The 21,382-nt window shown below is 44.7% G+C and overlaps 1 protein-coding gene across 2 annotated transcripts in view; it reads left to right on the forward strand.

Moving 5' to 3' along the window:
* Positions 1 to 21,382, forward strand: part of LOC119436854 (GRIP and coiled-coil domain-containing protein 2-like) — a 213,243-nt gene that overhangs the window by 57,980 nt on the left and 133,881 nt on the right. Inside the window, exons 6-11 of one of the 2 annotated variants that reach the window (XM_049660037.1) lie at positions 5,079 to 8,216; positions 8,279 to 8,368; positions 12,526 to 12,714; positions 14,458 to 14,658; positions 15,762 to 15,924; positions 17,844 to 17,885. In XM_049660037.1, coding sequence (XP_049515994.1) covers positions 5,079 to 8,216; positions 8,279 to 8,368; positions 12,526 to 12,714; positions 14,458 to 14,658; positions 15,762 to 15,924; positions 17,844 to 17,885 — 3,823 coding nt within the window. The remainder of the gene's footprint in view (positions 1 to 5,078; positions 8,217 to 8,278; positions 8,369 to 12,525; positions 12,715 to 14,457; positions 14,659 to 15,761; positions 15,925 to 17,843; positions 17,886 to 21,382) is intronic. The other variant, XM_049660038.1, reaches the window with a different exon arrangement.

Genomic DNA, 21,382 nt, shown 5'->3' on the forward strand with positions numbered 1-21,382 from the left:
AACCAAGTGAGTTGCAGAACTCTGTGTGGGCATGAATATAGCGCCAGTTTTGTACCTGCAGACTGCTTCATTGATAGCAGCCTACAGTGCAATCAGTGAGGCAATGTTTTCTTTTGGTAGAATTGACCGTGTTACTGAATGAAAACTCTCAGCAGCCTTCCGGTCATCTCCCATTGACAGTGGTTGTGGAGCTTAGAATCAGAGAGCCACTGATAGATAAGCAGTAATGCAGCTGCTAGATGCTTCCCAGCTTGTACTTTTGTTTCTATGATGCCTCATTTCTGCATCCAGGTGTCTGTGCCAGCCCAAGGGCCCTAGTGAACAGAGCTCATGAGGTTCTCTTTATGAAGGGTGGTATGATAGATATTGTTACGAGATATCGTGATATTATGATAATAGAGTCGGCGCACGATGTGCTTGGTCACGGGTCCGAGGTGCCAATGCTTGAAATGCCTAGCCGCGGGTCCAAGGAGTCATGCTCGTTGAGCTTAGTCGCGCAGTCCGAGGTGCCGATGCGTGAAATGCCTAGCCGTGGGTCCGAGGAGTCGACGTTCGATGTGCCTAGTCGCGCAGTCGGAGGCGCCGATGCACGAAATGCTTAGGCGAAGGTCCAAGAGAATTCCGGAACACTGAGTGCTGAAAGGCTTAGCCACATGTCCGAGGTCTCCGTGTGCGAAGCTTGGTCGCGAAGTCTGCGTCACCGATGCTCGGAATGCTCAGCCGCGGGTTTAATACATTCACAAATGGAGGGATCGGCCATGCTGCGGCAATGGAGGGATCGGCCATGTTGCCCCTGTTTTGACACTCGACGAGATTACGGAGACAGACCCGAGCCCGCGAGGTGCAAAGACCGCAACGAGGCGAGCACACGACGCCATCACGGAGCGAGCACCTGACCAATGGCGAACCGCGCAGGAGTCACGTGGCGGGTGTGGCCAATCGGAGGCTTCGGAACGATCTTCAATAAATTGGTTTTTGTGCGCTTTTTTTTTTTGTATGGAGGAGATAGCTGAAGCGGCAAACTTGAAGGCTTGAGAAATGTGCTTTCCGATGAGACCAAGATAGTGGCACTCAGTCGAGCCATTCCGGAGATATTGTGGCTTGAAAAACGCTGTTCTTTAGTGGTCTCCACGAAGTTTTTTGCCACCTTGGCTGATACAACAATTATTTAGAGCACTTCTACGAGGTTTTCAGGGATGATATTTCGTAGTCAGATAGAATTAGATAATGATAGATATGATAGATAGAGTGTGATTTTCAAAAAATCAATTTTGTTTTGCCATTTTTCATGATGCGAAAGCCGTGTCCCCCTTAATTAATTAGAAAGTGCATGTAGAGCGAAGGTACCAATTCACCTTTAATTTAAGCTTGGTCTTAATATGTTTACCAAGCAGCTAATTTCTTGTGTGTCTACAAGCCTTCCGTGTAGGAGAACTCATGCAGATGAATGCTCTGGTTGGGCCATAGACTAAGCTTACTTGTCATGATCCTGCAAGTAACTTACAAGTAACTTACTGAATTATAAGTCATTGCCAAAAAATAATTGTTAGAGTACTAGTTACTGAGTCACGAAAGTAATTAAGTTACGGTAGCTTGATTATTCAAGTTCATGTACAAGCCTGTCTGAAATCTACTACTATACTCAGGACTGGCTGGCACATCACATGTTAGCAATATGTGATCAGCTTGGACTGCATGAATTCTAACCCAGAATTCCACGCTGAAATCGGTGCTCATTTTGAACTTGTTGCATGAATGCTTAGCATGATTATTTGTTTAACTTAAAGTTTATGTCATTACAGCATTGACAGATTCACGTTTAAAAAGAATAGATAATTGTGCCATTATTTTCTTGATTTGTCAGGGTAGGTCCAGGGTTCTCTCCACGGTGGGCGGCGGTGGTTTTGCCGCCCACCACTCCCGCTGACCACCCACCTCTATGACTCCCCGCCCACCACCGCCCATTTCTCGGGCTTCAAGTTTGCTGTACTCGGGGACAACTTTCTGTGCCTATGCAGAAGAAGCTACAGGCGCGAGGGGTTGGTTTTCCACAAGCGCGCTGTTACGGGCAAGCATGGATGCCGGCGGGAAGTAACCGCACACGCTCACGAGCCAGAAACAAAGGCCGGGAAGCTGGCGGTAAACGTGGACGATCGCGGTACTAGACCTCGGAAAGTGTGACCGTGTGGCATGCCTGAGAGCACGGAAGTCGCATTCCTCCGCGCGGGTAGCTGGTACGGCCGCGGAAAGAAGCGCGAAAGACGAAAGAAAGAAGAGGCGTGTGCATAAAGAAGGGCAAAACCCGATGCGTCGTCGCCTCCACAGTAGAATTAAAAAAAATAAAAATAAAGAAAAGTTGCAGTTTCGCCCGAAAGGCGAAGCATCGATTGCGATAGCAAACTAGAGGACAGCTATACGAAGTCAGGATAGTAGTTTTATCGGCCGTATAAACTTGTAAACACAGGCATACTCACTAAATTGACAAGCATGGTGTCACGCGTGCACAAGCAAACATGAACACATCTCATTCAATGACTGCGGAAAGTCGCTGTCAAAACGCAGTAGTAAACGCGGCAGCAACAGCGAGCAAATTGACCTTCGTCCCGCCGCTCGCATCAACGCGAATTAAGCCGCGAAAACACAGTGCAGAGAGGAAGGACTCTGCCCCGCCGCAGATGCCTTTCAAAATACAGCCGCCCGGGTAGGAGCGCGCAGCGTAGTACGCTGCCTCCCCGTTCCCTACCCTTCCCCTGGAGCCTTGCGGCCCGGTGCGCGCGCGCGGTCACTCGGGTAGGTCACTCGTAACTCTGGCGGTGCGGAGTAACACTCCTCCCCCCCTCCCCCCCCCTCCCTGCCTCTGGAACACTGCGCGCGACTGGAAGACAGGGCGCTTCCTTCCCGCTCTTGCAATTGAGGCCGCGATCACCAATTCACTCTCGCACGCTTTCACTCTCACATAGAGCATACGGCGCACAGCGATGATTGTATCGGCAGTGGACTTCATACGGAACCTCTCGGCGACTACGACGTCGGCAGAAATGTCCCTGGATTGTCCATATAATTGCTATCGCAATAATAAAAACGAGAGAAAGTACCCTCCCGGGCTCTTTCTTTCCGGCGCTCTGATCCAATCAGCTAGATAAGGCGACCTTGAGTTTTCAAGAAGTGTCCAGAATAGCCCCCCCCCCCTCCTCGTAAGCTGCATTTGCATATATAAAGTCTCTGGCTTTGTTGCATTGCGTGATTGCGCGCGAACGTCTGTTGTGTTGTCATTATTCAGTATGTGCCCTCCTCCCCCTTCTGGTCCTCAAATGTCCATCTTGCAAAATTTTCTGGGGAGAACCCTGGGTAAGCCCTATCTGTGCCTGCCAGGTATATAATCCTATGTTAATGACCCTTGTGTTAGGTACTATCTTGATATTATTATGTCCAAAGTATCACCTCTTTTGTTTTTTGTTTTTCTACAGTCAATGCCTGATTTTACGGACTCCCTAGTAACCTCACGAACGTGTGTAAATTCGGGCAGTCCAAAAAAAAAAAAAACGATTTCGTGCCTTTTACTGCTGTCAAGGGCTGAAATTGAAATTGCCACAACCACGTCCGAAATAACTCCTACGGCATGCCAGTACACTGTCACAGGAGATGACGAGTGTGCACGTGCATATTGTAAACAACACGTACTATGTCCTGGAACAGTGGCCTCTTTCTACTCTTGGTATTCTTCATTGCAATACATTGTGTATGCTTCATCGCATAACACTGCTATATTGCGGTGAAGCTGACTTTTGGGAACCGGCATTATGGGACACTTCTTAGACCCTTGCTGTGCTTTCCTTCCTTCGAAGTCCGTTGCGAGGATTACAAAGGCAGAGTCGGCACCATTGCTGACAGCAGCAGATCCTTTCAATGAAAACAAAGCACCGAATTGCAGGCAGCTTGGAAATGGTTGACGCAGCTAGGCCTAGCTAGCATTGCCGAGTACACAACACAAAACGACTGCACACTGAAACACCATATGGCTAAACACAAATGGTTACGGCGACCGTTGTGGCTATGGTTGCCAGCGGATCGGCGTGCAAGAGTGCTGATTCGAGGCTGTGAGATAATCGAAATAGCAGCAATGGTAGCTTTGAATAGGGCTGTTTTGGACCCGCGGTCACAGCAAAAAGATTTCAGATGTCGTTATACATTGGTTCTAGGGGGTACGTGGTGCTGCCGCGAAGGCATCCAAGTTATCAGGCGTGTTCAAAAAAACTGATTGTTGACTGTACATGTATTCAGTTTCCAAGGAAACATCAAGCAATAAATATCTCTTAGAATGAAAATATTTAGTGGACTTTGACAATTTTGGACCTGCTGCAGTGGCCCAGTGGCCAAGGCATTGGCTTCTATGCCTAGTTCCAACCACATTTAGATGGAGGCGGAATGCAAAACCCATGTACAATGTTTTGGTTGCACATTAGAGGACCCCAGGGGGTCAAAATTAATACGGAGCCCTTCACTATGGTGTCTCTTGTAGTCATCGTGTTGCTTTGGGCTGTTAACTGTTTCCTTACTGCCAAAAATGCTATCATTTCTTGTGCTTTTATGGTTTTAGTATTATAAAATGTATTAGTTGCAACATAGACTGTGATGCATAAAATTGTAGCCTAATCGTTGTTTGCAAAGTTGTACTTAATTTTTCACTCAAAATGTCACGTTGATGCAAATGAGCTCTTCCTGAACAGGGAGAATAGGTATTTTAAATAATGATAAACAATTTTTTTACATTTTTTTAATCAAAAATTATAATTTTATAACAACTGTCTCACTTACATGCAGTGTTCAAGCAATTGAGATTTACTGTTTTTTGATGTTACAGCATGTGTGTCAAAGAAAGTACTTAGTACAACAAGAGTGAGAGACAAGAAAGAACAAACACACTAATAGGCATATGTTTTCAAAGCCAGTAAGGTTGTGTGTGGAAAAAAAATACTCTTTTTTCTGGTCTCATGCGATTTTGCCTCTTTTAATGAACAACTAACTGGTAAAACATAACAAGTATTCTAAGAGCATTTGTGTCTAATTGGTTTCTGCAGGCAGCCAACTCCAAGGTTGACGAGCTGTCCCATTCACAGAAGCAGTTGCAGGAAGAGCGGATCATTCTGCAACAACAGCTGGATATACTTAAGCAAGATAAATGCCAAGAAGCTGCTGGTTCAGAGGCCACGCTGGAAATGTCGCAGAGCCACATGAAGCAGAAAATTGAGGAACTGCTGTCCCAATGCAGTGTCCTAATGCAAGAGCGTGATGTGTGCAACTTGGCTCGGGAGGCTCTGGTACAGCAAGCAGAGAATGCCAATGAAGAGGCAGCCAATCTTCGGCAGAAGATCTCTGTGTTGTTGGAGGAACGGTCTTCGCTTGAGAATCAACGGGATGAGAAAATGAACGAGTGCAACCTACTGCAAGAAGAGAAGCATGGTCTGGAGAGGCAGGTGTCTGACCTGTATCAAACAAAGGAGGACCTTGAGGCCAAGGAGAAGGAATTTGCCAAGATACTGGACGACAACAGCAGCCTTGAAAAACTGCTTGCTGAAGCTATGAATGAGAACACACAACTGCAGGAGAGTGTCAACAGCCTGCAAGTAAAACTTTATGAGAAGGAAGCTGAGAAGCAGAGGCTCGCTGATGAGCTAGAAACAGCAAAAAACTTGGCATTCAGTGAATCTCAACGATTGGAGGATGTCATAAGAAACCTGGAGGACACACTTGCAAATCAAATTCAGAAGCGCCAAAATGTGGAGCATGCGTTAGAAGTTTCTCTTTGCCAGCAAATTGAATCGGAAAAGCTTATTGAAAACTTGAAGGCTGCTTTTTTGCCTTGTTCACAGCAAGAGGATGAAGTGGATATTGTCTGTACACCAACAAAGAGTTCAGAGCTTCTTGGCACCCAAGTGGCACTGACAAAGCAAGAAGAGGTTACTGAACAGGAGGAAAAGAGTGCAGTCACTAGTGTTGGATATTTAGAGGAGGCCTTGAAGAAAATGCAAACGGAGAAGGCAGATTTGGAGGAGGAACTTGCAAACATCAAGAACACTGATCAGCAACTTTTTGAAGAACTTCAAACTTCCATCAGTAAGGTTTCTTTGCTGGAGAAAGAGCTTGATCAGTCATTTCATGAAAAACAGAACATTGTTGATGAACTCTGCCAAGTAAAGGATCTTCAAAGGTTCCTGGAAGATGAAGCAACGGAACTTCAGCAAGAATGTGAGAAGTTGAAAGCTCAGTCAGGGCGCCTGGAGGCTGATCTTGATAATGACAGGTTGCACATTCAGAAACTCGAGCATGAGCTGGAAGCTGCAGAGTGCAGGGACCAGCAGTCATTTCGAGAAATGGAGATGTTGCGCCTGCAGCTGAAGGATCTGGCCTTGCATGCCTTGAAGTACCAAGAGGCATTTCGGGACTGCACTCCTGGCAATATGGAGCCGCACGTCTTGTTAAAAGCATTTCATCGAATCTGCCAGCTCATTCTGGAAGCAGCTGAGCAAAATTTGGTGGATATTCAAGTGGAAGGCCTGCTGCCAGGAATGGGGGCCACACTTGTGCTGAATGATTTTAGTGATGATCGTGGGGCTGTCGTTGAAAAACCTGGAGAGGACAATGAAGGTGCAGTTTCTGCTGAAGCCTATGAGCGCCTCAAAAGTGAAATGGAAAGAGTACAGGAACAACTGCATGAAAACATCAGGGCAGTAGACCTTCTTCAGTTTGAGAAGCGAGCTATAGAAGAGGAACTGGGGCTTGAGAAAAGCAGGAAAGACTGCTTAAACAAAGAGCTTACTGCATCTGCACATCAAATTGGCTTGCTGGAAGGGAAAATAGCTGACATGGAATCTGAATTCCAAGCCCGACTTTCAGATCTTTTTGAGTTGGAAGAAAAAAGGAGGGAGCTTAAAGAAAAAGATCTGTTCCTTGAAGATGTTCTTGAACAGGTTATAGCACTCAGGGAAGACTATGAAGTCCTCGAAGGCCTACAGCAGGAGAATGCTGGACTTCTGGATGAGTTGTGTGTGTGCGACTCTTGTAGGAAAACCATTTCAGGAGCTAAAAAAAATTTAATTGCATTGCTGGAACAATACATGCAGTTAAGAGTGTGCTGGGAGAACTTGGAATTAGACTTAAAAAGGGCTAATCATCGGATAACACCACCAGATCAGGAAGCACTGAACCTAGCTATCCCTAACGAACATTTGGAAACAGAGGGAATTGGCACTGGCCAAGTGATAACGGCTCCAGTACTTGATGAAGGGGGGTGTGAAGATGTTGAGATCAGACGACGTTGCACAGACTTGCAAAGTGGAGTGGAAGGCGCAAGAGACATAGACAGACATTTGTCTGAATATTGCTCATCTCAAAGAGCACACTTGCTGACCAGTACGAAAACACAGGAAAGAATTTGTGAAGAAGTTTCTAAGCTTAAAGCAGAACTACAGGGAAAATCTAAGCTCCTTGACCAAATTCATGGCAAGCTAGATGACCAGTTAGAGCAATCTGAAAAACTAGAGGCATTGCTGATAGACAAGGACAAGGATTTGCAAGAGTGCAAAAACAATGTTTTGAAGAAAGACTCTGAATTAGCACGTTTGACAAATGAATTGTCCCACCTGAAGGACCAACTGATCTTTTATGAGGAAGAATGTGCCAGATTGTGTGCTGTTTTTCAGCCTGAATCTAGTAATGAAGCTGGCATGCAGCGTGATATGCTCCGTGAATGGTACAGGGCACACAGAACCATGCTGAAACTTTTGTCTCAGCTTATTGTGCATGCTTCAAGGCAGCAACATCCAAAAGTCTTGTCAGATGGAAATGGCGACTCAGATGTGCTCTCAGAAGCAAGATGCCTGCATGCCATCGTGTCAGAAAAATTGGAGTCTGTTTCTTTTGAAGAAGAAGAGCCTTCTCCATCACTGCCTTGTGTTATCTCAAGAGCACTGTGCGAAGATTTGGTTACTGAGTTGGCTCTTATAAAGAGCTTTGGGCACATGCTGGACACTCTTTCTGTTGATGAGCCCAAAATTCCTCTAATAAAGCCTCAAGCTGAACCTGAAGTGGAGGTGCAACGAAGCGACAAAGAGATAGCCTATCTGCAGAGCTCAGTTCAGGAAAAAGAAGATAAGCTGAAGAAATATAAAGACAAGATCGTGAAGCTGCAGAGAGAAGTTGCAGACAAGAATGAACAGGTAAGACTTCATCACATAGGAATAAAAAATTTTTAATTTTCCTTGTGCCTTCTTTTTGCCAGGTGAACTTCATGGAAAGAGAGTTGTCTGGCATGAAGGAGGAACTTGAAAAAAATACTGAAGCATTTAAACACTCTGTACAGAACTTCCAGGTAAGACGTTTTTAATGTGTGGAATCCAAATATTACCTATGAAGCTGCACAACACTGTGTGTGTAGCATATACTCGGGCTTTTGTGGAAGGCCTGTCGTGCGCTCTAGCAAAAAAAAAAAAAAAAAAAAAAAATTGCCGGCTTTGCAACACTGTTGAGCCTGTGGTAGCTCTTACTGGCTTGAAATGGTGTGTTATATAATTGCAGCAGTGTGCAATGGTAGGAGGGTTGGTTCAACATGGCTTGTGAAGGTAAACAGCGCTGGAGATCAAAGACTGACAGAAGGTGCACTGACTGACAGCTGGAGAGTTTTATTGTGAACAGTCTGATAAAAATGGTTAACAGCTTACACATGAAAGTATGAACTCATTGTTGGTTAAGGACGAGAGAATACACCACATGAGAAGAAACTAAGAAGAACACTTAACAAAAGGTACACAGTGATGGGTGTTAATTTTTACACTGTCAAGGTGTGGCAATTTATTTTTTAGTTAAGGCTAAGGATGATGTGCTTACGCAAGCAATCGCATGCACTTGAGTAATCAGGTGATTGTATGTCCAGAAGTATTATCCTTACCATTAATTCAAAAAGAAATTGCAAACCTTGGTTGCACAGTGTCAAAATCAATATGCAGAAGGCTGCATACATTGTGTTCTTTTGGCGAGATATTTCCTTTTCAGTTTGTTTTAAAAAATCCTCCAGAGATTTGCGAGTTACTTTGTAATGTGTGTTCCCTGTCCGTTATATTGTTTTTTGTGCTCTTTACCATCGGAAGTGATATATAATGCTTAGGGGTGTCCGAATATTCGAAACATTCGAATAGCGAATTGACTAGTGAATATTCATACGTGTGAATACTTTTAGAATATGTCAAAACGTCAATTGCGCCCAAATAAACACAAAATTGGAGCAAAAGTATGGTAAATTTTCAACCCCGCAGGCATAGTATAGACATAAAACATGAGAAATTGCGTAGTGGAGCAGGCTACGTCATTTAGGTAGCCATACTTTACACTCTATTGACCCTTTTCGCAGAGCAGTGTTTTAGAGAAACGAGATGGTGCTCACGGCGGCGCGCCATACCTCTCCTCAGCGACCGCGCACGAATGCGAAACCATTACCGCTTCTACCTTGCTTCTGTGTGAGCAGCTGTCGGAAATGCAACTGAGTTTTTGCTAACACACTGTGCTTCAATCATGCTAGATTGAATCATGTGGATTGAAGATGTGTGCAGTAGTTGGCTGCAAAAATAGTGACTGGCATGTTAAGGAATAGAATGAATCTGTGTGGCCAAGTTCCCGGACCACTGCTGCAACTGTCCGAACGTGTTACCGGCACTTCGTGATGTACGGCTTTCCTCGAGGATACAGAAATTTGCTCATCCGCCAGCCTTGTATCGCTAACCTTCAAAGAAAGTGCTTCATCCCCAGAACGTCGGCAAGAGTGAGTACCACTCGTTAAACAATGACAAAGGGAGTAGCGTGCTTCCTGTCATAGTAAGTTTCACATACGTTATCTATACACATCTTTCCCAAATGGCAGGAAAACTTACACCCACTCTATCACCGACGTATCAAGAATAAGTTAATGGGCGCACACTTGAATATATGCGCACTGTATACGCACAATAAATGGCGGACTACACCTATGGGGCACGAATTGAAGCTGAATGTTTCGTGACAGTCCACAAGAGTAAGCGTGTTACTAGCTGTAATGTATATTTGCTACGAGGCATTACAATGTACAAAACAGCTACGTTTCAAGCCTTGTACGCAGCAAGAACAAATTTATCGGAACTGAACATACCCGCGAGCAATTAGGCAGAAAATAATCATAGTGGCCGCACCGAGGAACTTCACTGAGTCAGAAACTGACAAGCCACTGCTTTAAAATATTTGCCGAATAAAGAACAAAGAGCAAAACACACTAATCCTGACTGAATTCATAATCGGAAAGCTTGGATAGCTTGGAATATATTTAACCCCGCTTTTAGAACAAGCACCATATATGCTACTTGCGCTGTTTGGACATAGCTTAATCAGCTCCGAAAGCGCTTTTGAATGTTCTCTGAAGCTCTGATCAAAGCTTCGTGTCGTCCACCTAGTCACCGTCTACGATATCTCCGACAACAGAGGTTTTCTAAGCCTCGCCGGCATCATACACTTCCATTGTAAACAAGGAGGCAACCGAGGCAGTTGAGGCAAGCAATGGACGCTTCAACACGTGATCAAACATGGCAGCGCCCACGGGATCATCGCGAAAAGGGTCAATACAGCGATCATTTGCGCTCTCTGAAGAGCCCTGTGCATGCAAGGAATCTTGTTTGCTCCTAATGCTCCATTTGTACTTTTGATAAACAGCGCTTCATAACGTACTACGTAATGACAGATGCTTACTAACTTTAAGAATTTTGGTATATGAACATCGTTTTATATTAATTGTGATCACCGCTATTCATTATTCAAAAACTATTTGAAAAGCATTCGATATTCGATTCAATTCGCGTCTGGCAATATTCGATTCGTATTCGATTCGGTCTTAAAAATCACTGTTCGCACACCCTTAATAATGCTGGTTGTGGTGAATATTAGCTGCCTATTTTGCGCCGTGTTTATTAGGTGCTGGTAGTGCCCATTTTTAGCCATTTGTCATGTATTTCACTGACCATGAAGGGTACTCGATAGTTGTGCTGTGAATAAGTAAGAGATGTACAGAGAAACATAAGTGTGTTGCCAGAACATTTATTCCAACTAACATTTGCATGAGATTATGAGCAGTTACAATTCTTTGGACAGGGTTTACACAGGGTTTCTACTAAGGGTTTCTGCCGCTGCCAATGTCCTAATTCTTGTGGATCACACAGATCTGGTCAGTTTTTTTATATGTAAATTGTTATCTTGTATATTATGTGTCTTAAGGATATGCTTGAAGGTAGGTTGCCTATCTAATGTGTACATGTGTTTGAAAGAATTTCTATTTTGTCAATTCTTTCAAAAAGATAAACCTTTATCACAAGTGGGAATTTATACTGTTCCCAGCATAAAAGTTGCTTGCACTTGCAGTCATTTGTGAATTGCTTTTTTGTTGATAGAAACAGATGCAGGTCATTTATTAGCGGTGGTGTGCTTTATGGTTAGTACTTTGCTAGCATGGCTAATCTTGCTTGTCTGTAGCAAGTTCTCCAGGAAAAGTGGGCATCAACACTTCAAATAGTGCCAAAACCCAAATAAGAGACACTTTCACAGCAAGACTGAAAAACCCAGCGGGTTATTAATGCGTTAGCATTAGAGGGCTCATGGGAACGAAAACTCGTCTGTTGGCTTGTGTACGGCAAAAGAGGGGAGAGAAATGGAGGGGAGGCCAACACTGGTGGCATGGGAGGAGTCACCTGACGTCACAAGAGAGGAAGCATGCTGCGGAGAGGGGAGCGCAGGTGCAGCATGGCTAGAGGAGAGGGAAAGTGTGCGTAATATGTCATCTGCTCCGGACCCAGGGGAGCGCCACGTCGCCTTGTGCAGAGGCAGTGAAAGAGGAGAGGAGGCACTGTGCGCATTGCTCTGGAATCTGGCCTCGTACAGTTGGCGCTCGGCCATCAGTAGATGCTTTTTGCTCCTAGGCAAGCTCAGACGCGTAATACGTGTTCCAATAGTCCGGTTGTGGCTGCATTGGTGTTCTGCGTGGTGTATAGTTAAAAGTAACGATGTACGTCACGCCATCTATGAGTGGTATAAGTGATCCTGTACAAGAGTGTCGATGGAAAAATGCCGAGGCTATGTGATAAAGCCATGCAGCTGGAATGGTCTGGCAAAGGCAATGCCATTTGGCAGCGGCAGCAGGGACAAGGTTTTGGCAGTGCGCAGTCGAAATAGACGAGCGGAAGAGGGTTTGGCAAAAGCAGCTGAAGCAAGGCGTCGGAAGCGTACTGCAGAGTCTCACGAAGAACAATGTCGTTTGGCCATTGATGCATTTAATCAGTGTCCGTCTCATCGTTTCGCGCGAACGGGAACATGCAAACGGGGCAGAATAAGCAAAAAGAAATGCAAATGCAATAGTGGCGCATGAATCCCATTGATCGTCCTCAATTTTTCTATTGTTTGTCACTGCACCAGATAATTTGCTAACAGTGGGGCTTTTTCCATCGCGGGTAATGGATGCAGAGTCTTCAGAATGAATATGATAACCTGCAAGACCAAAATGAAGCCACAAGGTCATTGTGCAAGGAGCTGGAGGACAAGCTGGCATCTGCTGTCAGTGACCTGGCTGCAGCTAAATTTGCACTTGCTGATGCCTCCACAGAAAACGACGCGCTGAAGCAAAAAAACGAAATGCTCATTTTAGAGGTAAAGGTGAGTCACATCACATACCCCTGATAGCTTTGCCTGTGAGGCCATGCAGACTGATTTTAGTGGATGAGAGCCTTTTATAAAATTGTAATTCCTTCATGCTAGCTACGATTTCCATGATTCTTGCATGGGTAATAACTGGTGATAATATTAAAGATGTGTTGAAACCACATTGACACTAGAAAATGCTCTTGTTTATGGAAATATTGTCTAGTCATGTTGCCTGCTGCTTCACTCTGCAAACATTTTAAAATGCTTAGTGAAAGTGCAGAAAGATATGTCTTCTTAGCAGCTCTGTGTCCATGTTGCAAATGACATGTGCAACGTCCCAAACTTGTGCATTGGACTTCTCAATGGATGGAAACAACCTTAGTTGCCAGCAGTGGTGCAGAGACCCTAAAATGTACCACGAATCCCCCTACAACGAATGCCGCTACAACGAAATTTCCGCCACAACGAAGATTTTTGGATTCCCCGTCAGCTGCCCATAGAAAATAATGCAAAAAGGTCTCTCCATAACGAAGGCATTTTATTCGGTAGTTCCGCTTCAACGAGCTTTTCGAGAACGAAACTGGGATTGAATTGAAATTGGAACTGCTGGGGATGGGGTAGTAGTAGTCAAATTAGAAGGCCCTTCCAAAGCTGTGACGATCGTATGTCTGCTTGAACGAGGTTTTCGTGTGCGAAATAAAGTTCAATGTACCGATTTACGCCACTGCAATCCATAGCCACGCGTGGTCATCACGTGCCTGCGCGAGATTGCACGGGATCACCACAATCGCTGCCGTTTTCTGTGGTGTGTATGTCCGGTCGAAATGACTACGCCAACGAAGAAGCGTAAATTTCTCTCTCTCGAGAAGGCACATCTGATTGCCGAGGCAGAAAGCGGAAGGAAAAAATTTCGCTGTTTTGCCCGAAAGGCGAAGCATCGATTTCGATAGCATATTAGTAGACAGCTATACAACTAAGGATCGTAGTTTTATCGGCTATGTAAACTTGTAAACATTCGCTTACTAACTAAATTACCGAGTACGGTGTCACGTGCGCACAGGTAAACATGAACACATCTTGCTCGATGACCGTGGAAACACGGTGTCAACACGCTGGAATGAGGGCGCGGCAATAGCAGCGAGCGAATTGACCTCTGTGCCGTCTCTTGCTTCAACGCGAACTAAAAAAGCACAGCGCACACAACTCTGTTGCGCTAGAAATCTGTTGCGCTAGTTTGTATTTTGCACTAAATTTGTGTGGAAACTGGGAAGTTCTTGTAACCTGTCTGAATTTACACAAATATTCTGCAGAACGTTGAGGCTCTTGTGACTTCTTTTGTATTGGGCAGTGGCAGCATGAAATGCCTATGTCCGATTTGAATATACATGCTTTTCATTACCGAGTACATCTATTTTCGTTGCCACTAAGCAAGTCTGCAACAGTAGGCCAAGCTAAGTGTTTTTGTTGTATGGTTAGTATATGATATTTTGCGTGCATGCCATAAGCAGCAGATTTGGCTGGCATTTGGGTGTCTGCAAGGTGTGCTGTCCAGCATTGCTCAGAATTTCCTCAAGGACCTCAAGGATGTCAGAATGTTGAGATGAATTAAGTAAGCTGAACAGATCAGGAAACCAAGCAGACTTCCAAGCAACAAGCAAGTTCATTTTGTGTTCATCATGAAGGGAATCTATAGTAGGTTCAGTAAGTTGCTAGTGTTTTCGGAAGATGTTTTGCAATAATTTTGTGTGTGCACAGGCTTGGGAGCAGTGCATGGCAGAACTGGAGGGCAAGCTGACCTCAGTGGAGTCTCAAGCTAGTAGTGCTAAGGACCAAAAAGAGAAGTTGCTGTGCTACATCAAGGTCGTGGAGGAACAGGCCTCGGAGGCCAATAAGCAATTGCTTGCTGAAAAGGAGCAGCATGCTAGGACTGCCGCGGAACTGCAGAGAGTGGAGAAGGCAGGCATAATCTTATTAATTGTTATGTACACATTGCTCGTGTACCTACAATTTAAGGAATGTAAATAGACAATAAAAAAATAACGAAATGCTACATACATCAGTAATTATGCCACTCCTACACACTATTTAGAATCTTGTAACTGTGAACAGAACTACATTCGAACCTCATTATAGCGAAGTTGAAGGGGGAGCCCAAATTTCTTTGTTATGTCCGTTTATGTCCATTACTTCGTTATATCCATTATTGCCATTTACTGCAATATATGACCAATGGGGTGCACTGTTCTGAACATGAAAATAAGACGGCATTGTGGTTCGCGGAACCGCTCCATGGCCACACATGGGATGAAATTTGAATAAAACAACACAATGTTCGGCGCCTGCAACATGCGACTTAGAAACCTGGCGCAAGGAAGACAGCCTTTAGATGGCTGTCTTCTGTTCCGCTGCGTGTAGCCGTGCAGCATGGCACGACTTGAGCAGGCGTGCGCATGACCTGTGATATTGGGCCGGGGATATCTAGGCGGGCAAGCCTGCCTGCGCGGCGTGCTGCGCAGGCAGGCTTGTGCGCTGGTGCACAGCTACACGTGGCGGTGAGAAAGACCAGTGTTGCTTGACATATTCGATGCGGGAGTTTTGAACTGCCGCGGCGAACGAGTGCCGAACCTCGTGGAAAGCGACGTACTCGGCGCGCAACGGTCGGGAATTTTTTGGTTTCGAAGGTGGGGGGAATCTAGTTCGTTATATCCATCGGCACGACAATTTCACTTGGTTAAATGTTAACGGTTTTAAATACATAGATCTCTATGGGAATTTCAAGGGGAATTTCATTTACTTCGTTATATTCATTATTTCGTTATATCCCATTCTGTTATAACGACGTTCGAGTGTAAAGGAGTGAGGATATCTAAGCGTTTCTGAGGTCATATTCTCTTTCACTTTCAGAAATACTTTTAATGTTGGATTCATAAGCTACCCGCCATAATGAGCTTTTTGTGGTGCCTCTGAAGGAATGGTGACATGCTGCTGCTGCTTCATTCGAGGTGCCGAAGGTTGGAATGCAAAAGTTCATCATTCTTGTTTACTGGCTTTTTTTGCAGGAGTATAAAAAGTACGCTCTTCTGCAGCTGGAGATCAACGACTATGAGAATAGTGTAAAAGATTTGAACAAGGAGTTGAATGAGAAAAATGATGAGCTGGACATTACTAGGAAAGAGTCGTTGGCTTACCAGTCCAAAATTGCCAACCTTATTGAGCAAATTGGTGAGTGTTCTTTATGTATCATATCTCCTTTGAGCAAAGAGCATGTACCCAGCAGGGCTTAATACATACCCAGCACACTTAGCATTGCTCTAAACAGTTTTCTGTGCAGCTCTGTACTTCCTGCTGCTACTGTTGTGGTCATTTACAGCAGTCTTTTTGGCTAAAGAGTATGTAGTGTTGAAAGAAAAAACAACTCACTGGCACCTTTTTAGGCTGACAACTTTTAATTCTAAAGAGAATAGCTGGTCTGTGGTTACAGTGCCTAGAATATACTTACTAGTGTGCCGACCGCGGGCGTCGCGGTGGCATGGAAAATGATGTCTTCCGCCAGCGGCCACCAGATGGCGATAGCCGTAGGAACCATGCTATACCGAGTGACATCTCTAGCCAATGCGCGCATGCGAGACACGCCGATGGGCTGTCCCAGTCAGTTTCGTGCTGTGGAACGTTGGTTGAGGTGCAAAGCGTAATCGAAAGAATATGATTTCGTTGCACTTACAAACGATCCTACGCACGGTTATCATTAATACGCTACACGATACTGGGTGTTTCTTCGAAAAATACCAATAAATAAATATGTGGTTTCCGAGGAAGAGGTATAACTTTTTTTAAAGTAAACTATTATATGCGACACATGTCTACAAATAAGAAATTCACACCAATTTGTAGCTAATTACCATAAGTTTACTAATCATCTGTTTGTCACCTAACGGCACTTATTGCGACTGACGCTAATTAAACAGGGCAACTTTTCGTGGGCGACACACCGTCGACTGTAATTCGAGCGCTCAATGTAGCAATTATTAAAGTGTTTCTCACAAACGACAGCCGCCGGATGTTATCCTTCGATCTGCCCTCCTTATATTCTTCTCCCACTTGGTTAAACATTTGGGTCAGCAAGCGCACTGAATAATGAGACCCGCTCGTTGTTTGAGCGGTTTCCACTTGTACAATATGGGACAAAACAGTTGGTGTCTTTACACGTCGTTTTCTGCGACGACATCGCGGTTCCCTCCGTGAACAGTTACAAGTGCGAACTGCGTGCACAGAAAAGAAACCCAGCAATGACATGCGGAGGCACCATACGCTACTTGCTCGAAAGCAACAACGCACCGCAACCGACTGCGCTTACGAAAACGCATCCGAAGCGCAAGTGACCCAAGCGCGTCTCAACCGAGCAGCGCATCAAGCGCGGGCGCGTCTCAAGCGCCCGCGCTTGATGCGCCACTCGGTTAGCACGGTCCCAAAGAGTGTCGCCATCTGGTAGCCTCTGGCGGAGGGCATCACCGGCAGTGCCAGAGTCTTCCATTGGAAACGCTCGGTGGTCGGCACACTAGTAAGTATATTCTAGCCACTTTACTATGGTGTATGTGTCTAGCTCAACTATGCTGGAAAGAGGAGCTGTGGCAATTCTTTGCTGCTGTCATCATAAGCTTGATGTACACTTGCGGTTAAGCATGAAATGCTCATCATAGACCTGTAGAGTCGCAGCAATGCCAGCGCATTTCGGACGAAAGGATTGAGTGAAAGCAAAGGGAGGTTGGAATATTATTCACAATCGAATAACAACAACAAAAAAAGACCAACTAAACAACTCGATGAACAATAACTAAGTGCTGTTGCCTATGCTTTTCAATTTAGCATAGCGAATAGATTCTAAAGCTTCCTTTGATATGTTCATGTCTATTGGTTGCAACGTATTGAACTTATGAATGAAGTACAATTCTCTATATTTTCTATCTCGCGCAGAACGAAAATTTGACCGTATTATGTAGAGTTTAAGCTCATAAAAGGTATGACCTGATTGGTTGAAATGCTCGGCGACGGCTTTGGGAAGCTTTTTAGCTGTGTCCGCTCGATGTCCGTTTAGCCTGATGTTCATTGATTGTCTCGTTTCACCGATATATTGCTTCTTACAGAAGGAACACTCAAGCATATAAATTACATCGGAGCTAGTGCAAGTAAAGCTAGTTTTCACTTTGTGTGTGTAGCGATTTACGGTACTTTTAATTTTAAGGTCACTTTGAAGGTGCTTGCAGGTTTTGCACCTGGGACGAGAACATGATTTTATAACGGGGGAATGATGTTGGCTGGCTTTTGAATGCACTAACATGTCTTTAAAGTTTCTGTTGCGGCGATAGGTAACCCTTGGTACATCCGGGAACGCTTTTCTCAGACGCTCGTTACTTGATAATATTGGGTGGTATTTTCGTAGGATGTTGTTTATGTTTGGAAGGGCGTTAGAATATTTTGTTATAAAGGCTGGTGGTCTATCAGATTTCAGTATAGGTTGTTTCTGAGCTAATGCCAACTGCCTCTCTAATCTTGACGCGACGTCATAAGCCTGGTCGAGAGGAGTTTGTGGATGGTTTCGTTTCACTAGCGTTACTTTAAGGTCATTGGGTGAAGCTGGAATATTCCTAAACTGCCACAGTACCATAAGCAAATAACCACCATAGCAGGAATTGAAAAATCAGTTCTGGCGGAAGCTGAGGAGTAGCCGCCTAAGAACAAATTTTTTTAGAAGAGGTTGCAGCACCTCCTGAGCGACACTAGTCAGCGCTTTGTTCTAAAAGGGTGCGATTATTCAGGACTTTAGTCACATGTACGTTGTCCATGACCATTTGGGACTTGTTTTCGCTACCATACATGCATAGTTGTAACCCTCAGTGGGCTAAATTGCACCTGTAGAGTCTGACTAATGCAGTGCCAGTGCACTAATGCCAGTGCCAGTGCATATTGAATCAGCCACTGCTACCTGCAAAACACAATAACACATGGCATGTGCTAGCGGTAGAAGACGTGATGCAAATAGAAATTGTAAACTTTTTTTACTTGTTGTGATGCCCCTCATACTCAATGTCCCAAGCAAGGTCTGTAAGGTGTGTTCTAAATAAATAAGTAGATAAATTGGGGTGAGCATCATCAGTGATATAATGCACTTTTCATGCTTACTCCTAGTTGTGGATACGAGAGAGACTGTAATTTTTTTAATCCTTTGAGAGTCGAATTTTTTTGCCAAATGCAACCCCCCAGGGTCGATTTTTTTTATTGCTGATTTAAATTCTGCGAAAGAACCTATTTTTGTAAAAATATGGTTATAATTTTTTTTAAAGTGACAGTAAAGTGAGGAAAAAATTCTTTGTGTTGTAAAAATACACAATGTTTATTCATGAATAAGAAGATAAGCGCACTGAAAAATGGTTGTGTGCACGTCCGGAAACCGAAACAAGTGAGAAGCCTTCGTCTTATCGCCAACAAGGTGCGATAGAGCTTTTGTGGTCTCCAAAAAAAGAAATGCAAAAACGGCAGCATCGTTTGTGTATATACGCGCCTGCCTAGGAACAGGTGTAATCGCGCCGCGGTGGACGATAAACGATCGAGTAACAAGCGGTCACCCTTTGAGAGATTTGAAACCAGATAGCCATCAGTTTAGCGTGTGCAACAGGTGGGATCCGCCGCAGGAAAAAAACCCTAACTTGCCGCCGGTGCCGCGCGCGCGCCCGGATGCGCAAGCGATAGCTGACGTGCCGTTGCCATAACGACAAAAGAAAAAAAAAAATAGAGAGGCAGCTGCGCAAGTAAAAAATTCCACGTGTTCCCGTCAAGTGGCAGCACATACCAAGCGAAAGAAATAATTGAAAGAATCGCGCACTTGTCGCCGCGGCGCACACGCGCACTTGGATGCACGAGTGATAGCCGACGCATCGTTGCCAAGGAAAAAAAAAGAACGGGGAGGCATTGGTGCAAGTAAAAAATTCCACGTGTTTCCGTCGAGTGGCAGCACATGCCAAGCGAAAGAAACGATCGAAAGAGGCGCACTTTTTAAATGTACAAGCGATACCGTACATGTACGCCATTGACCATTTTGAGGGTGTTCGCGGAAGCCGTACTTGCGCGGTATTGACCCTGAAAGGGTTAACACTTGAGAGTTGCCACAAATGTTTTATTTGTCCATTGTGCAGCTGTAGCAAATATGACATCAATGCTGGCGGTCTTCTTTATTGTCAGGCATGTGTGTTAACTCGATGCTTAAAAGGGACACTTAAGCGAGAAAGTTGCTCATACCTGGAGAAGAGGTTTGTTAACCCAGAAAAAAACTGAAAAAAAAAAAAAAACGAAAGCCGGGTGGTGACGCTGCCTTTTCTGCACCAGTGGCCATGACGTCATAGAATGTGGTGATATCAGCTAGGGCCGAGATAATTGTTTATCGATAAAAATGGACTACATTGTGTTCTAAAGGAGCCAAAGATAGAACAGTCTGGGGAACTTTTACCGCGCCAATGTGGCCCAAATACGAAAAAAATACTGTAAAATCCGTGACGTCACACTGACTTACTGGCGTCGGGGTTTTGGCGTAAAATTGGAAACATTTTACTTTCACCTTCTTTTTCTTGTGTAATAATTGGGGGGTGTGCGGATACTCGAATATCACCATCATATCGAATTGAATAGTGAAGGTTCGAATGATTCGATTCGCAAATCGAAAATCTACTATTCGCAGTGCCGCATGTCGCGCATGCCGCGGAGCCCCCTTAGGGGTCTTGATGCTGCGCAAGCAAGCGTCTCACTTAGTTGTTTCTGGTGAAAAAGGAGCGCTGAGTGCACTGCAGACGCACCACCCCGCCCCTGCTGACACCATGCCTGCCGATGCGGGGAACGCACACACAGAGCCCGAACGCGGCAATCTGCAAAATGGCGCCGCGTCGGTGCAAGGTTCGTACAGATCGACAGGACCAATAGAAACGATAACGTGACGCTGACAGAGGGAACGGCAACAAAAGCAACGCGTATTTAGTAAAGTACGAAGATCAGGACCACTGGACCTGTGTCGCCTTCTTGTGTTTGTCTTTTCGAGCTGTTATTCGTTCACTATGAATCAGAACCAACTAGCTCACGAACAAGCTTTAACAAGGTCAATCTAAAACGCACGCGTGATATCGGGACCAGTCACTGAGTCACCCGTACGAACATAGCGGCAAGTATTCCGCGACGGCTTGTGGCCCGTTAGTGTGGTAACTTTGTCACTAAATGGCCAAGAAATCCGTAATGTTTTACTTACTCTAGAGGCTGACAATGAAATAAAAATTAACATTATTTTGCTGGGCTATTGAACATTACTTTTCACTTCTGCAAAATAATTGCCACACCTGCTCACCACTAGCTCGGTGGAGGTCCATGGGTATTCGTTGCATGTCATCTACAATGTAGCTGAAGAGTAAAATTTATGTGGCTAATCACTGTTGCTGCGAAGTTCTATGTTTATGCATAAACACTTGTAATCATGCCTATTCGAACTGCTTGATTTCTTCTAAGCAAGCATTGGTTAGAGTTCGTATATCCCTGTCTGGGGGGGACCTATATTTTTTTTATACTTTTCCACCTTCCTTGTGAACAATCAGGGCACCTATCAAATCACGCATTTGTTATGTCGAAGTGGTCAGTTTCATCGGCGTCG

Source organism: Dermacentor silvarum, chromosome 1, assembly GCF_013339745.2.
Source record: "Dermacentor silvarum isolate Dsil-2018 chromosome 1, BIME_Dsil_1.4, whole genome shotgun sequence".
Classification (NCBI taxonomy): domain Eukaryota; kingdom Metazoa; phylum Arthropoda; class Arachnida; order Ixodida; family Ixodidae; genus Dermacentor; species Dermacentor silvarum.